Genomic DNA, 17970 nt, shown 5'->3' with positions numbered 1-17970 from the left:
AGCCCCTCCCCCAATTCTTCCTTCCTCTCTTGAGCCTGTGGAATCTCCTTCTTGTTCATTTATTCTTCCCTCTATGCAGCCTGCCTTTCTCTGCCTCTTTTGGGCGGCACATACTCAGTTCCAGGCTTCACAATGAGCAACTTGCAACTTTTGGTCCTAATTATAAATTCCCAGGAAAGATAATGGGTCACGTGGGTTAAGTCTCCACTCCTGATCGTTTCAGCTATGGCCAGAGGTGGAGCGGGGAGGTGGGAGGAACCTATTTCTGGATGGGGATTCTAGGCTGCACGTACTCCCCCCATATTGCTTCTAGGAGCTCTCTGATCCATCAGAGGAGTAGGTTTCTTTTAGGACACAGTCATTTTGTATTGCAGGCTGGAATTTCCATGTGGAGGCACATATCCATGTTTCTTTCTGCTTTTCTGGAGTTTCACTTCATAGCCTCATGGAGTGATGTTGAAGAGGTGAGCACTGTTCAGAAAATGCTGTTTTTATTACTGAGTCACAGCACACAGCAAGTCCTAAGGAAGCTAAACAAGAGGCGCTATATCCAGGTTTCAAAGCTGTGGTTTTCCAGTAGTCATGTACAGATGTGAGAGTTGGACCATAAAAAAGGCTGAGTGCCAAAGAATTGATGCTTTCAAATTGTAGTGCTAGAGAAGACTCTTGAGAGTCCCTTGGACTGTAAAGAGATCAAACCTGTCAATCCTAAAGGAAATCAACCCTGAATATACATTAAAAGGTCTCATGCTGAAGCTGAAACTCCAATACTTTGGCCACTTGATGAGAAGAGCTAACTCACTGGAAAAGACGCTGATGCTGGGGAAGATTGACGGCAAAAGGAGAAGGGGACCGCAGAGGATGAGATGGTTAGATAGTATCACCAACTCAATGGACATGAATTTGAGCAAACTCCAGGAGACAACGGAGGACAGAAGAGCCTGGAGGGCTGCAGTCCATGGGGTCACAAAGAGTTGGACACAACTGAGTGACTCAACAACAATGATATGCAGGTTTAAACAAGGAGCTTTGCATATGTATTACAGATCATGATCATACATTTAAATTATTTAGCAGAGCAAATGGGTGCATCCTTTGCTGTCCCTGGTCCTTGAGTTTATAGCTATGTCTCTGCTAGTCTTCCAAAGGCTCCACATTCACCCAGACCCTCATATTGTTATAGCCACGCGTTCCGGGAAACAAGCTCACTCAGAAGGACGATGCAGATAGTGAAGTGCAGTTTATTACACCGGCGGGCCCAAGGCAGAGTATCCTCTTAGCCAAGGACCCCGACCAGCATTTGTGAAAATCTTTTATACCCCATGTGTACGTGTCTGAACCCACCACCCAACTTCCTTGTGACTTACATAAACAAAGGAAAGGTAAATACAATCACAATAACTCCATCATTCATGTGTTATGTGTTCAAACAGTCAATAATCAATAAGCCTGAGGTTACAGATAAGAATTTATGACCTGTCCAGAGGGGGTCTTATCCTTCTATTGTCATTTCCACAGGCACTAAGCACAGAGTTCAGAGTCCATTAGAGAGGTGGCCAAGCATAATCAGCACGAACAGGCCTAAGATGGAGTCCAGGCCCTTTGAATTCCTTCTTCAATATCAACATTAATGTCTCTGAGTCCCTGATTTGGACCGCACCCTTCCTGGAGCAGGATTTTTGCATTTTTACCTTGGTATCTGCCCAGTGCTATTTTCCATACTTGGGATTCTTTCTCTTTTTCCATGTCTCCACGTATCACTTACAGTCAAGTTTAAGAACCACATCTACCACGTACCTTTCCTTACTAGTACCATCCATCCTTCACAGATCTTCCTTATTTCAGAACTCATTCAGTAGTCATTCACTTAATAGTTACGTACTGAGAGGCGTGATGGCCGTTTGTATTAGTTTACTGGGGCTGCCATAGTAAAGAACCACAGACTGGGTGGCTTAAACAGTAGATATTTGCTCACAGTTCTAGAGGCTGGACATCCCAGATCAAGGTGTCTGAGGGTTTGGTTTCTCCTACGACCCCAGCTTGGCTTGCAGATGGTCGCTTTCTTGCTGTATCTTTCGTCTGTGTGTCTCTTTGTGTGCCCAAATTTCCTTTTCTCATAAGAGCAGGAGTCAGATTTGGATTAGGGCCCACCCTAATGGCCTCATTTTAACTTATTTACCTCTTCGAAGACCGTGTTTCTCAAATACAGTCACATTCCGAGGTACTGGGGGTTAGGGATTCAACATACGAATTTTAGGGAGATCCCGTTTAGCCCATAACACCAACAGAGACAGGCTGAACAAGAAAGAAAGTGCTACTTGTTCTCTTGATGTTTGACAGCCTGGTAGAAAAGATGAAACTGAGCAGGACCCTCCTGGATACAAAAGCCTATCTCTGTTTCTTAATTGTAGGAAAAAGGCTTCAGACTCCTAGACCTTCCCTGAGTACCAAAGGGCAGATTCAAACAGTTACTAATTGAGGAGTGGAGGGAATGCATAAACAAAAGAGAAACAATATCACAGCCATAAAGCAGGGTCCTAGTTCCTCCTCAAATGGTATACATAATAATGTATCTCTGATCTCTTCTACTGGAACCAGGGCATCCACCCGGGTGGGGGATGGTAACTTCTGTCTAAACACAAACAGGAGGAACCCAGACTGGTTGGAACCTGAAGGTTGATGATTGAGATTCCTGGAACACCACCTTTGTTACCTCATCACCAACCAATCAGAAAAGTCACACACTTTGTAGCCTGTCCCTGCCCCCCAAATCATCAGGGAGTTCTGGCTTTCTGAGTGCTGTCTGCCTATTAAATAAGGAAATTCTGATATTTCAGTTTGTTTGGCCTCACTGTGCATTGGGGACATAAACTTGGGTTCAACAACAAGAACAGAGATGAAGCAACTATTTCCATGAATCCATAGTTAATTACCATTATGGGATGGTCCAAGAAGCAGAAAAAGAGGTACTTGAAAAGGTAGTGTGGTGTTAGGGGCAGGTCAGGAATGTCCTCTTAAGTTAGTGAGATCTGAAGGAAGGATGGGTGGGCGTCAGCCAGGTTGAAGAGGGAAGGTCGGTTATTCCAGGTTGGTAGTAGGGAGGAATCAAAAGAAGCCATTGCAGCAAGAAGTGAGTGGTGGAAGGCAGCAGATGGCTGACGGGACCAGATTACACAGGATATTCTGTCCTGACATCCTCATTTCAGTGCTTACTGCATCGTGTCTTGGACTGATTTTTGTGTGTGGAGGAGGGGGGCACTGCATGTTTTACTTCCGCTTCTGCTCCTTTAGGGAAGGGAGACTTGATTCCTTCATAGTCTCCATGGTGTGAAGGCATATAGTAGGTGCTCAGTAAACAAATTAAATGGGTGTAATGAGAACTGAGATTAACAGAAGCCCTCTTGTCTAAATTAGGGGTTGACCCAGTCTGGAGAGAGTTTCTCCCAAAGGCTCTAGAAGGTGAGGACTTTTGGTCGTACGATGCCACCTAGTGCTCCTTTTAATTACAGCAACAAAGGGGAGTCTGGTAGTGAGTAGTCTTCGACTGCAATCTGGAAAATTGGGACACAAAGCATTTTTTTTCATCAGCATAAATTAATTTGTCAAGCCACCCATCCTCTCATTCACTCATCCTCCCTTTTTGATGTCCTCCTGCATCTCTTTACTGTGAATTAAAGATGTCATCTTCCTGTCCACCTTCAGTGGTTCCCTGAGTTTCTGTGTTCTGTCTTTCTGTCCCCACATGATAAATAATACTCTCAGGTATCAATATCTAGATTCCCTGAGCACTCACAGTGCTTGCTGTTGACAGAGTCTGTTGTAAATGGCACCATCACATCATGTTAGAATTAATTGCAGATTTTTCTTTCTGTCCCCCAAAGCCAAAGGGCAGTGACTTTATCTTACTGCTGTGGCTCCTATGGCCAGCCTTGGGAGCTATTGTTCTGTAGTAGTTGCTTAAACAAAGTGTTTTCTGCATTGAACTGCTGCAGCCTTGGCAGGCCATCTGCTTGTGAAACTGTCCCGTAGGCAATTCCCAGGCAGTGGAAAGACACATAGCTCTACAAGTCACACCAGTACAAGATACAGGGGGCCAGGGCCCTCTAGGTCTTTCTTTATGGCTGTGTACCTTTAACAATGTTATTATGGAGTTTCTCTGGATTATGGTGGTCCCATGAGCTGGTCCCAGTGTTGTAATCAAGTTTTCTGTAAACACAAAGCAGCCTGAGTCATGTTTCCTGCTCCATCTCCACCTCATTTCTATTAACTTGGCTTCAAGTTTGGTCCAACCTGCTTCTCCAGCTTCATGTGCCACCTCTTTCACTATTTCCCTGCACATTATGGCTCAGTCATATTTTGTTCTATTTGTCCACCAGACACACAGTCTCTGTTAATGAATGAGATATCACTGAACAAATGTTAATTTCCCTCAAATTAATTCATAAATTCAATGAAGTTCCAATTAACATTTGTCATGAGGAACTTGAAAAATATCCTGAAAACTTGTATGGGGCGATAAAGATTCATGAATAGCCAATGCAATTTTGACAGAGCAGGGAGGCGTGTTCTGTCCTTTAACTATGATGACTGGCTACAAAATTATAGTAATAAAACTTTGTGGTGCTGACACAGGAATAAACCAGAGAGTTCAGAACAGACCCATCTATATTTGGGGAAGATGTTGAAAAATGGACTCACTCCATTGAGAAAAATAAAACTGGATCCTTATCTCACACGATATACGGATGGATTAAAGAACTAAATGTGTAAAAGGAAAATTATTAAGCTAATTGGGCTTCCCTGATAGCTCAGCTGGTAAAGAATTCACCTGCAATGCAGGAGACCCCGGATTGCTTCCTGGGTCGGGAAGGTCCACTGGAGAAGGGATCGGCTACCCACTCCAGTATTCTTGGGTTTTCCTTGTGACTCAGCTAGTAAAGAATCTGCCTGCAATGTAGGAGACCTGGGTTCGATCCCTGGGTTGGGAAAATCTCCTGGAGAAAGGAAAGGCTCCAGATGGATTGAACTAAACATGTAAAAGTAAAATTAGTAAACTAATAGAAGAGAATGATAGAGAATATATTTATAACCTTGGGATTGAGAAGAATTTATTAAATTATACTAAAAAGCATAAAGAGGATGAAGGGTTTTAAAATTAAAGATTATTCTTCCACAAAGGATATCACAAGCAACATGGCCAGTCTTTGAAAGTAGATTAATGTCTAGATGTTACAAAGACCTCTTGTAAATCAAAAAGAGCAATAGAAAAATAGGCAAAGGCTATAAATAGACAATTCACAGAAGGAGACCCCAAGTGGCTTATAAATGCATGAAGAACTGCTCAATTTCACTCATAGAGAAATGCAAATTAAAACAATGTGCTGACATGAATTCCATGATACTGACAGAAATTAGGAAACTGGCTAATTAGATGAATCAGTATTTGTAAGGCACTGGGAATAGTATCTGACACTTAGTAAACACTATATGACTATTTATGAATAAATAAACCACTAGATGCTGGTAAGGATGGGAGTAGGGGACACCCTGGAATGTGGTGTAGGGCAGCAGTTCCAGTGTGCCATCTAGCAGTACTTGGTGAAGTCAAGTACCCAGGGCTTCCGCCAGGCTACTAGGCACCTTTGTGCCATTGGAAAATACTGTCCACCACAGTATGAATTTGAAGAGGGCATACCTTGTGGATAATCACAGCCTGTAGGTTCATGGCTTGACTAAGGAACAAAGCTTTAGTGGGAAGGAAGGGACATGTCTTCCTCCAGCAGACCACATGGGTAAGAGGGTGGGGTCTGTTTTTCAGCCCCCACTGGCTGTTGGCTGGACGCATCTGTGCAGGACAATTTGAATATGATGGCCTCGTGCATCCCCTTTGGTTTTAACAATTTCACTCCTAGGCATATATTTCAGAGGAGTTTGTTCATAGGTCCATAAAAGACCACTGACAAGGATGACCATAGCTGCATTGTTGATGATATTGGAAAGGTGGAGCCAGCCTTGGTATCCAGCACTGGGGGGCTGAAAGTAAAAGGTAAGGATGTCCAACACAGAGAGCACTGCCACAATAAGAAGCAATGAACTGGGATTACAACACCTACAAAACAGGGACCGAACCTTAAAAAGATTGCTGAGTGAAAACTAGAAAACAGGATGATTCTTAAAGTCCAATACCACTCTTACAATTAAAAACACCCACTAATGAAAATGCTACACATTTTTTCAAAAATATATACCCAGGCACATAAGTGTGGGCTCAGTCACTTCAGTCGTGTCCAACTCTTTGTGACCCTATGGACTGTAGCCCGCCGGGCTCCTCTGTCCATGGGATTCTCCAGGCAAAAATACTGGAGTGGGTTGCCATGGCCTTACCCAGGGGTCCCTCCCCACCCAGGGATCCAACCAGTGTCTCCTAGGTCTCCTGGATTGCAGGTGGGAGCCACCGGGGAAGCCCATATACCCAAGCACAGTAGCATGAATTCCTATGGAGGCTGAAGTTGAGGTGTGGAGAAAATGAGAAAAAAAGGAAACAAGACAGAGGTCTTTAATTAAAGAGTTTAATTACTCCAACCCTGCACCTGAAGTCTAAAGGAGTGGAGGAGGAGGGACAGGGAGGAAGAGAGAAATCAGATACTAGGCAGATTTTCGGGATGTGGCTCGACGTACTTTTTCAGGGTGCCTCGACCTCTGCACCCTATTTTCCTCACCACTAGTGACGACAGCCTTTGGGAGCCGGGTCTGTGTTTCCTCTACTTTAGTTCTCTTCCGCCCACCCCCTCTACCCTATGTTTTGCACACAGCAGCTGTTTCACAAGGGCTGGAATTGACGCGAACCGAGAATATTTCCTGCTCCCGTGACCGAGTCACTTTGTGACAGAAGGCAGAGGGAGACTGCCGGGCTTTCCTTCATTCAAACCCTCTGATCCACATCTTCTAAGCGTCAGTCCTTGGTTCTCCATTGCCGGCTCCCGGGTCTAACCCCAGGTCTCAACTCGAGTCTCCTTGGTCTTGGATGTTCCTCACTTCCGCGCACACCCCGGGACTCCTCCCAGCCGCTCAGAGACAATGCCGCTCGTTGCCCTGGTCTCGCCCCATGCAGGATGCACACACAACTCCGAGGAGCGCAGCCCAGGTGCCCGCCTCGGAGGCTCCACCCCTTTCGAACCTCCGCTAGCGCCCCCAGCGGGCGAGGCGGTTGCCAGGAGACCGGGGGACGCGCCGAGCGCCGGGTTTCGGCCCCCCTTCCTCAGCCTCCGGCCCAGTTTCCGCGATCTCCACAGCTGCCTCTGAGGCCACCCGCAGAGCGCGCCAGGATGGCCGAGGTCAGAAGTCAGCGCCCCCTTCTCTGTCGCCTCTCCTTCGACCCCTCCCCGTCCTCTCTCTCCTGCTATCCCGTGTCACATCCACTGATTCCGAAAATTCCCTCAGTCAGCATCCTATCCCCACCCATAACCTCACTCCCTACCCCCACCACCCCACTCCGGTTCCCAGTTCCCATTGGCGCTGGGTCCATTATTTCTTGCCCCTCCTTTCATTGGGTGGACACCCCCCTGCCCCCTCCCCCGTTAAACTGGCACTGTGCTGTGGGACTTTCATAAGTTCTCCCCCTCACACATGACAGGCCCCCACTCCTAGATTTTGAGTCGAAAGGTGAAACCATAGGAGAGATACACACAGAAATATTGACGTCTTGCTGAATGGGGAAACCTAGAAGAAGACTTCATAAATACCCAGTGTCACTCTTGTTTACTGACCACATCACACCACAATTCCCTATCAACTGATCACCCGTTACTCATTTCAGCCCATCACTACTGCCCTGTGCTGTCACTGACCACTGTGTTGATATCTTATGCCCTCCCTTCACTCCCCCACTTTGTAGCACACTCCAACTTCAGCCTCACTGATGTGAGGTTATTTCTGCAACTCTTTAGTGACCCCTTGCCTGTCTATTGTTGTTCAGTAGCTAAGTCGTGTTGGACTCTTTATGGCCCTATGGACTGCAGCATACCAGGCTTCCCTGTCCATCAGCCTGTCCCTTAGCACCCTCATTTATAACCTGGACAACCTCAGATCTCTGTCCTCACTTGTCAGTCACAGTCCTCCTCCATTATAGCCCTAATTCAAATCCTTCATCACTCCATCAGAGACCTTCCCAGTCTCTCTCATCACATGGTCAGTCCCAGCCAGGATTAGTTATATAGTTTGTGGGGTTCAAGGAAAAATGAAAATGCAGAGTCTCATGTTAAAAAAATAACAGGTTTGAGCAGAACAGTAAGTAAACCAAGGGTGGAGCACATCTTAGCAAGGAGGCTCCTGCAACTGAATAGTTCACACACCCACAAAGCCAGGCCTGGTCCCAGCTTCTCTCACTACCATCATACCCCTGTTCCAGTTCTTACTTTGGTCTCCTCTACACCTTTCACATCCCCTCATCATTCCATTTCCTCCACACCTAGTCTGCCCTTCCTGCGGTCAACAACTCTCTCTCCTTATCATACAATCCCTCTCATACTCTCCATCATCTTCCCTCTCTAGGCGCCATCACTCTCATCCATCCTGCCAAATGTCTTTCTTTAAAAAAAATTTTTTTTTTAATTTACTTTTAATTGGAGGATAATTGCTTTACAGTGTTGTGTTGGTTTTTGTTGTACAACAGTGTGAATCAATCATAAGTATACATATATCCCCTCTGTCTAGAGCCTCCCTCCCTCCTACCCCCATCCCACCCCTATAGGTTGTCACAGAGCACTGGGCTGAGCTCCCTGTGTTATACAGGAACTTCCCAATAGCTATCTGTTTACACATGGTAGTGTATATGTGGCATTGATACTCTCTCAATTTGTCCCACCGTCTCCTTTTCCCCTGCTATGTCTACAAGTCCATTCTCTACATCTGTGTCTCTATTCTTGCCCTGAAAATAGGTTCATCAGTACCATTTTTCTAGATTCCATGTTTATGCGTTAATATACAATACTTGTTTTTCTCTTTCTGACTTACTTTACTCTGTATAACAGGCTCTAGGTTCATCTGCCTCAGTTCAACTGACTCAAATTTGCTCCTTTTTGTGGTTGAGTAATATTCCATTGTATATGTGTACCACAGCTGCTTTGCTCATCTGTCGATGGACATCTAGGTTGCTTCCATGTCCTAGCTATTGTAAATAGTGCTGCAATGAATATAGGGGAACATGGACCTTTCTGAGTTATGGTTTTCCAGGGTATATGCCCAGTCATGGGATTGCTGGATTATATGGTAGTTTTATTCCTAGTTTTTTAAAGGAATTCCTTTACTGTTCTCCACAGTAGCTCTATCAATTTACATTCTTACTAACAGTGCGAGAGGGTTCCCTTTTCTCCACATCCTCTCCAGCGTTTGTTGTTTGTAGATTTTTTGATGATGGCCATTCTGACTGGTGCGAGGTGATATCTCACTGTAGTTTAGATTTGCATTTCTCTAATAATGAGAGATGTTGAGCATTTTTTCATGTGCTTGTTGTCCATCCAAGGCCAAATTTCTTGCCTTCAGTACCCACACTCATTCATACCTCTTTTCTTCCCATTTCCTCCTCCTGTTCCTTCTAGTTCTTTAACTTTTCCTTTATTTCCTTTTCTCCCCCACTAGTCCTCTTGGTTCGGAGAAGGCATTGGCACCCCACTCCAGTACTCTTGCCTGGCAAATCCCATGGACGGAGGAGCCTGGTAGGCTGTAGTCCATGGGGTCACTATGAGTTGGACACGACTGAGCGACTTCACTTTCACTTTTCATTTCCATGCACTGGAGAAGGAAATGGCAATCCACTCCAGTGTTCTTGCCTGGAGAATCCCAGGGACGGGGGAGCCAGGTGGGCTGCCATCTATGGGGTCGCACAGAGTCGGACACGACTGAAGCGACTTAGCAGCAGCAGCAGCAGCAGTCCTCTTGGTTTATTTCATTCTTCTTCATTTTCCCTATGTAAGCCCCAGATATCAACACTATAAACTGATTATTTTCCCGTCCCTTCCCTTTCATAATCCACTGTCATTTTTTCATCTATTTTTCTTTTCAGTTGACCTCAGTCAAAGTTTCCTCACCTTTGCTTTCATAAGTCTTCATTTCCACGCAGCCTCATTTTTCACTGCAGCTCTCTTTTTCTTTTCCTTTCCCCACTGCTCTTGGCACCTAGAACAGTGCCTGGCTAATAGTACACACCCAAATTGGTGTTGTATGAAGGAGCATCACAGCTCCTTTCTGATCAGTTCCTGTTGAAATCCTGCTTCTGAAGTAGATACCATTATATGCTATAACAATGTAGGTACCAACTGGTTATTGGTCACAGCTAAAAGATTTTTGCTTTGCTTTGAATTGCAGTGTATTTTAAAATGACAATACGAACACATTTCTTTTGTTCATAAAAGTTTCTTTACAACTTTTTTTCTTTGATATTTTTCCATGCCTGTGCTTAGTGCCAAGTGTACAGGGAAAACCTTTCTTGTGAACAAATCTTTAGGCTAGTGATCAAGTGTTGATGAATACCGTTTCAGTTCAGTTCAATTCAGCTGCTCAGTCGTGTCTGACTCTTTGTGACCCCATGAACTACAGCACGCCATGCTTCCCCTGTCTGTCACCAACTCTTGGATCTTGCTCAAACTCATGTCTCTTGAGTCAGTGATGCCATCCAACCATCTCATCCTCTGTCATCCCCTTCTCCTCCTGCCTTCAATCTTTCCCAGCATCAAGGTCTTTTCCAATGAGTCAGTTCTTCGCATCAGGTGGCCAAAGTATTGGAGTTTCAGCTTCAACATCAGTCCTTCCAATGAATATTCAAGACTGATTTCCTTTAGGACTGACCGGTTTGATCTCCTTGCAGTCCACAGGACTCTCAAGAGTCTTCTCCAACAACACAGTTCAAAAGCATCAATTCTTTGATGCTCAGCTTTCTTTTATAGTCCAACTCTCACACCCATACATGACTACTGGAAAAACCATAGCTTTGACTAGATGGACCTTTGTTGGCAAAGTAATGTTTCTGCTTTTTAATATGCTGTCTAGATTGGTCATAGCTTTTCTTCCAAGGAGCAAGCATCTTTTAATTTCATGGCTACAGTCACCATCTGCAGTGATTTTTGGAGCCCAAAACAATGTCTGTCACTGTTTCCGTTGTTTCTCCATCTATTTGCCATGAAGTGATGGGAATGGATGCCATGATCTTTGTTTTTTGAATGTTGAGTTTTAAGCCAACTTTTTCACTCTCCTCTTTAACCTTCATCAAGAGGCTCTTTAGTTCATCTTTGCTTTCTGCCATAAGGGTGGTGTCATCTGCATATCTGAGGTTATTGATATTTCTCCTGGCAATCTTGATTCCAGCTTGTGCTTCATCCAGCCCAGCATTTCACATGATGTACTCTGCATATAAGTTAAATAAGCAGGGTGACAATATACAGCCTTGACGTATTCCTTTCCCAATTTGGAACCAGTCTGTTGTTCCACGTCCTGTAAATACCATTTACAGGGAAGGAAATGAGAACATTGCTGGGATAAATGTTTGTTGTGTGTTCATGTTTAGCATCAACAAGGGGAAAGCATTGAGCAGCAGCAGCACCATTCCTTGGAGAAGGAAATGGCAACCCACTCCAGTACTCTTGCCTAGAGAATCCTGTGGACAGAAGAGCCTGATGGGCTGCTGTCCATAGGGTCGCACAGAGTCGGATACGACTGAAGCGACTTAGCATGCGTTCATGCATTGGAGAAGGAGATGGCAACCCACTCCAGTGTTCTTGCCTGGAGAATCCCAGGGATGGAGGAGCCTGGTGGGCTGCCGTCTATGTGGTTGCACAGAGTCGGACACGACTGAAGCGACTTAGCAGCAGCAGCACCATTCCTTAATACAAGTTTTTCTTCTTTGTGGAATTGCTGTATTGTGATCTTTGCAATAATCTGCTTTTTAATCAGGAAGAAAACCTCTGTTGAATTTAATACTAGTATTAATACTAATGTTATACAAAATGTTCTATAAATATGCTTGTGACTCCGTATCTGTTTAAGATACAGACACTGTTTTGCTTGCATCTCGTATTTAGAAGTGTGATCAACAGCACAGGTGCTTTTGAAGACCAGTAGCATATTGACTTTCTCTATGTTGGAAAAGACAGGTTTGTCAGGGCAGAAGGTAAACTAGACAACTTACCCAAAGTCTGCAGGGTGAATTTGAATTTTACTTTATTGTTGGGATTAGAGATTGTGTCAGTTAATTCCTTTGGCTAGTAATAGAGGTTTTTCTTAAAAAAATTATTGGAAAAGAGTTGATTTACAATGTTGTGTTATTTTTGGGTGTACAGCAGAGTGAATCAGGTATACATATACATATAACCACTATTTTTAAGATTCTTTTCCCATGTAGGTCATTACATTGAGTATTGAGTACAGTTCCCTGTGCTGTACAATAGAGGGTTATTAGTTATCTATTTTATATATGGTAGTATGTATATGTCAATCCTAATCTCCCAATTTATCCCTCCCCTGCATCTTTTCCCCCTGATAACCATAAGTTTGTTTTCAATAGCTTTAATTCTTTTTCTGTTTTATAAATAGGTTCATTTGTACCTTTTTTTTAGATTCCACATATAAGAGATAACATATGATATTTGTCTTTCTCTGTCTGACTTACTTCACTCAGTACAACAGTCTCTAGGTATATCCATGTTGCTGCAAATGGCATTATTTCATTCCTTTTTATGGCTGAGTAATATTCCATTGTATATATATACCACAACTTTTTAGAATTTTTATTATTGGAGTTTAATTGCTTTGCAGTGTTAGTTTCTGCTGTACAACAAAGTGAAACAGCTGTATGTATGTCCTCTCCTTCTTGAGTCTCCCTTCCCCCCAAGTCTCCCTTCCCCCCAAGTCTCCCTTCCCCCATCCCACCTTGTACCACATCTTCTTTATCCATTTCTCTGTTGATGGACATTTAGATTGCTTCCGTGTCATGGCTATTGTTAACAGTGCTGCAAGGAACATTGGGATGCATGTATCTATTTGAATGAATTATGGTTTTCTCCAGATACATGCCCAGGAGTAGGATTGCTGGGCTATATGGTAGCTATATGGTAGCTCTATTTGTAGTTTTTTAAGAAGCCCCCATACTGTTCCCCATGGATGGAGGAACCTGGTAGGCTGCAGCCCATGGGGTCGCGAAGAGTCGGACATGACTGAGCGACTTCACTTTCACTTTTCACTTTCATGCACTGGAGAAGGAAATGGCAACCCACTCCAGTATTCTTGCCTGGAGAATCCCAGGGACGGGGGAGCCTGGTGGGCTGCCGTCTATGGAGTCGCACAGAGTCGGACACGACTGACGCGACTTAGCAGCAGCAGCAGCATACTGTTCTCCATAGTGACTGTAGCAATTTACATTCCCATCAACAGTGTTAGCAATAGTTTTGATTTTAAAGCCTGTTTTAGTGGAGATATCAAAGCATAATGTTACAAACATAAATAAGACCTTTCAAAACTTATCAGTTCTTTGCTCAAAAGGTGAAGTGGTTACCTGTGGCTTCCAGAATAATTTGCTCCATATTCCTTAGAATGCTATCAAGGTGTCCAGTCTGTCCCTAACTCCCTGTCTAGTCTCTGTCCCTGTCCATATCATACTTCTTTAGCTAACTTGAGCTTCTTAACCAATTTCAAATCACGGATACCTGCTTGGCCCTGAGTCTTTGATCAAGTTTTGCCATGGGCCAGGAATGCCCTTTCTCTTCACCTCTACCTGTGAAAACTCCAATCTCCCTTTTATGCCTGCTCAAATGCCACTTCTTTTATGAAATTGGCTTTAATTCTTGCTGCTGGGAGTAATTCCGTCTTCCTATAGGTCCTCATAGAACTTTGAATCCATTTTATGGCAGGTATCAAACTCCATGCTTCTATTTTCTGCATACATACCGCATCAGCTCTTAATGTATACATTTCCTATGGGAAGACTGTTTACTCCTTATTTTGATATCTCCTCCAGCCTCCTCATTCCAACTTATATACAGAAGATGTTCAATCAATATTTTCTGAATAAATATATTAACCATACTTATTCTTTTTTATTATTATTATGCCGTTTGTAGTAAGAAATAGGTGTATTCGTTGGCTAGGGCATCTGTAATATAGTACCACAAACTGGGTAGCTTACAGCAGAAATTTATTATTTCACAGTTGTGGAGACTAAGAAGTCTGATATCAAGATGTCTGCAGAGCCATGCTCCCTCTGAGACTATGAGTAAAATACTTCCTTGCCTTTTCCTAGCTTCTGGTGGTGGCCAGCCATCCTGAGTTTTTCTTGGCCTGCAGCTGTATCAGTCTAATCTTTGCCTCCATCTGTCACATGGGTTCTTGTATGTGTGTGTATGTATCTGTGTCCAAATGCTTCCCCTGCTTTTTTTACTGAGATGTGATTGACATGTAGCATTGTATTAGTTTTAGGTGTATAACATAATGATTTGATACATGTGTGTGTGCGCTAAGTCGCTTCAGTCATGTCCGACTCTTTTCGACCCCATGGACTGTAGCCCACCAGGCTCCTCTCTCCATGGGATTCTCCAGGAAAGAATACTAGAGTGAGTGGCCATGCCTTCCTCCAAGGGAACTTCCCAATCCAGAGATTGAACCCGTGTCTCCTGTGGCTCCTGCGTTACAGGTGGATTCTTTACCGCTGAGCCACCAGGGAAGTCCAAGAATACTGGAGTGGGTTGCTATTCCCTTCTCCAGGGAATCTTCCTGACCCAGGTATTGAATCTAGGTCTCCAACATTGTAGACAGATTCTTTACCATCTGTGCCACCAGAGAAGCCCCCTTGATTTATGTATACAGAAGCCCCCTTGATTTATGTATACAGTTTGAAGTCATTACCACAATAAGTTTAGTTAACATCGATCACCCCACATAATTATAAAAATTCCTCTTTTATTATAAGAACACTAGTCATATGGTGGAGAAGGCAATGGCACCCCACTCCAGTACTCTTGCCTGGAAAATCCCATGGATGGAGGAGCCTGGTAGGCTATAGTCCATGGGGTCGCTAAGAGTCAGACACGACTAAGCGACTTCACTTTTACTTTTCCCTTTCATGCACTGGAGAAGGAAATGGCAACCCACTCCAGTATTCTTGCCTGGAGAATCCTAGGGACGGCGGAGCCTGGTGGGCTGCCGTCTACAGGGTCGCAAAGAGTCGGACACGACTGAAGCGACTTAGCAGTAGCAGTAGCAGTCATATGGTATTAGGAACCACTCTACCCCAGTATGACTTCAACCTAATTGTATTTGCAATGACTCTATTTCCAAATAAAGTCACATTCACAGTTACTGGGGGTTAGAACTTCATCATACCTTTCTCTAGGGTACACAATTCTGCCCATGACACTAGGAAAAATACGAATTCTTATATAACTAAATCCTGGTTCTCATCTAAGTCAGACTTGCTTGAATTACATGTATATGCTCTTATTTTAAATAATTTGCTGCCCAGCTAATCATGGAAAGCAAAGGGGAAGAAAGCCCATGACCATTGCCCAGGGGACATTTCAAAATTCTTGTGGAGCTGAACTAAGCTAATTTTTAAAGGGGTAAAAATGATGGCATATTTTAAAATAGAATACTCTACATTCTGGACAGGTTTCATTGTTTAAGTGTGATTTCATGGTATCTATGTTATGTCTGACCTCAGCATGCTGTGGCTTTCCTCTGCAGTCCTGAGGATGGTAAGAAGCAGCCTTGGAATAATCATATCAGCTCTCAAAATTTATTGAGTACTTACTGTTTGCCAGGCACTTGGCTAAGTGTTTAACGTGAATTATCCCATCTAATCTAATCCTTAGCACTATGTGGGAGGAAATATTAGGAAATATTATCCTCATGCTTATGTATGCATATGTACAGAATGCTTATGGTCATTTAGTCGTGTCTGACTCTTTCCGACCCTATGGACTGTAGCCTGCCAGGCTCCTCTGTCCATGGGATTCTCCAGGCAAGAATACTGGAGTGGGTTTCCATGTCCTCCGCCAGGGTATCTTCCCGACCCAGGGAACAAACCAGTGTCTCCTGAGTCTCCTGCATTGGCAGGTGGATTCTTTACCACTGAGCTACCAGAGAAGCCCACGTATATGCAGACCTTCATATAAATCACCTGCTTCTCAGTAGCTTTTATTTTGCTTGTACGAAGGTCTTATTCACGGATAATAACAGTCATTCCTGAATAGCGATGAGGTAAATATTGCAATCTTCATTCTCATCTTTGACTTTTTGAACAGGAAAAGACTGAAAAGCTAGTGCTGGAGGAAACTGTATATGAAGAAATCGAAAGGGATTTTCAGGAGGTTCTCAATGAACTTTCAGGAGACAGAAGTTTGGAGAAATTTAGGGTTGAATATGAGAAGCTTCATGCTGTCATGAAAAAGTCTTATGACAATGAAAAGCGTCTGATGGCCAAGTGCAGAGAGCTGAACGCGGAGATCGTGGTTAATTCCGCGAAGGTCGCCACTGCCCTGAAGCTCTCTCAGGATGATCAGACCACCATCGCATCCCTGAAGAAGGTCAGTCATCTTCTAGAAAAGGAACCACGGCAAGCTGCCATAAATGCATCCCATCTTTAAAACATCATCCTTTCATTATATTGGCAGCTCTGGGCTGGTAGTAAAAGAGTTATTATGTAAAAATTTACATGATTTATGTATTCATTAAGCCTAGGGAATAATGTTCATTTTCAAAGAAAATAATTTGCTTGAGTGAATTTCACTGTGTAGAAAATAATGTAGAACCTTACTGACTTGGTTCTAGGAAATACTGGGTTAGCAAAAACATTTGGCCATAAGTAAGTGCAATATTAGGAATCTCAGTATCTCTTGTTTGAAGAAAGATAAGTATTTAAATACCTTATGATGATAGCTTGTTAAAGATATTTTCATATTCCTATTTTTTCCAATATTTTGGGAGAGATTACCTTGAGAATTTCCAGATGATAGTTTTTATGATCTTTTCTCTTATTCCCCTTTTGCTTCTGCAATGATTGTCCCAGTTTCTCATAATGGGAGAATGGGGATTCAGTCTGGAGGAGTGGTTATTGAGGAAGTACGGCTTTATTTTACATTTTGTTTTTTCATCCTCAAGTATGCTACATTGTTTTAAAGGTGAAACACAAACGTTCTTTGTAGATTGTAGGGTGATAAGAGGTTAAGATATTTTATTTTATAATTGAAACCCTAGTGCTGAAAAATTATCAGAAAATGTTTAGATAATTCCCTTGATATCATACAGTTAAACATACCCCAGTTTTTTCAGTGTCTTTCTCTCTCTATTGTTATTTTCTTCTAATCTTTGCAGGAATACCAATATAAGAAGGCTTTCAATCATTTTATGATGAGAACTCCCTCCCACTTCTTATTGTAAATTAAAAAACTGGAAATTAAAGTCATGAATTGACTAAAATATAGTTGGTGAAATTGCTTCAGACAGAACTTCATATAATCATATTTTCATTTAAATATCTTTCTTTTGTTTTGCTGAAAATAGTACATATGGTTGCTACAGAAAAAAAATCCCATGAGCTGACATTTTGTTTTGAATCACTAAATTATGTGCTGCAATTACCCAAGAATCATCTCTTTCTAATGTAATGGGATGAATTTATTTAATTAAATACTTTCTTCAACTCATTTTATTCCTTGTCACATAAAAGTAAAATATTTTCACCTTAAACATATAGATTCTTGTTTGTGTAAAAGAGCTCACATTCCACTTGATGAAATTTTGCAAGAAAATTAAGTGGCAGGGCAAAACTCAAGGCTGTTGCAACATTTACTGTCCTTCATCCACGTACTCTAATGCCTGTGATTCTCTTTTAAGTATTTCTGTTAGTATTCCACATTGCATTCAGAATAGTATTGCTTTTCCCCTATAAGCATTTGATGAGAAGGCCTAGGCTTTGGTTTCTGGAAATGG

At 42.9% G+C, this 17970-nt stretch overlaps 1 protein-coding gene and 1 long non-coding RNA gene across 2 annotated transcripts in view; one reads left to right on the top strand and one right to left on the bottom strand.

The window, feature by feature from the left end:
* Nucleotides 1-1225: 1225 nt before the first annotated feature.
* Nucleotides 1226-3896, bottom strand: LOC145526780 (uncharacterized). The gene is made up of 2 exons (XR_014069171.1): nucleotides 3794-3896; nucleotides 1226-3551 (listed from the first exon to the last, which is right to left on the bottom strand). It is a non-coding gene; the product is annotated as an uncharacterized LOC145526780 (long non-coding RNA).
* A 1762-nt stretch (nucleotides 3897-5658) lies between these two features.
* CFAP58 (cilia and flagella associated protein 58) overlaps nucleotides 5659-17970 on the top strand; it is a 108071-nt gene continuing 95759 nt past the window's right edge. Inside the window, exons 1-3 of the mRNA XM_081543204.1 lie at nucleotides 5659-6046; nucleotides 6816-7334; nucleotides 16284-16565. Coding sequence (XP_081399330.1) covers nucleotides 7113-7334; nucleotides 16284-16565 — 504 coding nt within the window. The 5' untranslated portion in view covers nucleotides 5659-6046; nucleotides 6816-7112. The remainder of the gene's footprint in view (nucleotides 6047-6815; nucleotides 7335-16283; nucleotides 16566-17970) is intronic.

The sequence above is a fragment of the Giraffa tippelskirchi genome, chromosome 2, assembly GCF_054371585.1.
Source record: "Giraffa tippelskirchi isolate mGirTip1 chromosome 2, T2T-mGirTip1v1.2.pri, whole genome shotgun sequence".
NCBI lineage: Eukaryota > Metazoa > Chordata > Mammalia > Artiodactyla > Giraffidae > Giraffa > Giraffa tippelskirchi.
The sequence above is the reverse complement of the archived record's forward strand: the minus strand, read 5'-3'. Positions and strand labels throughout refer to the sequence as shown.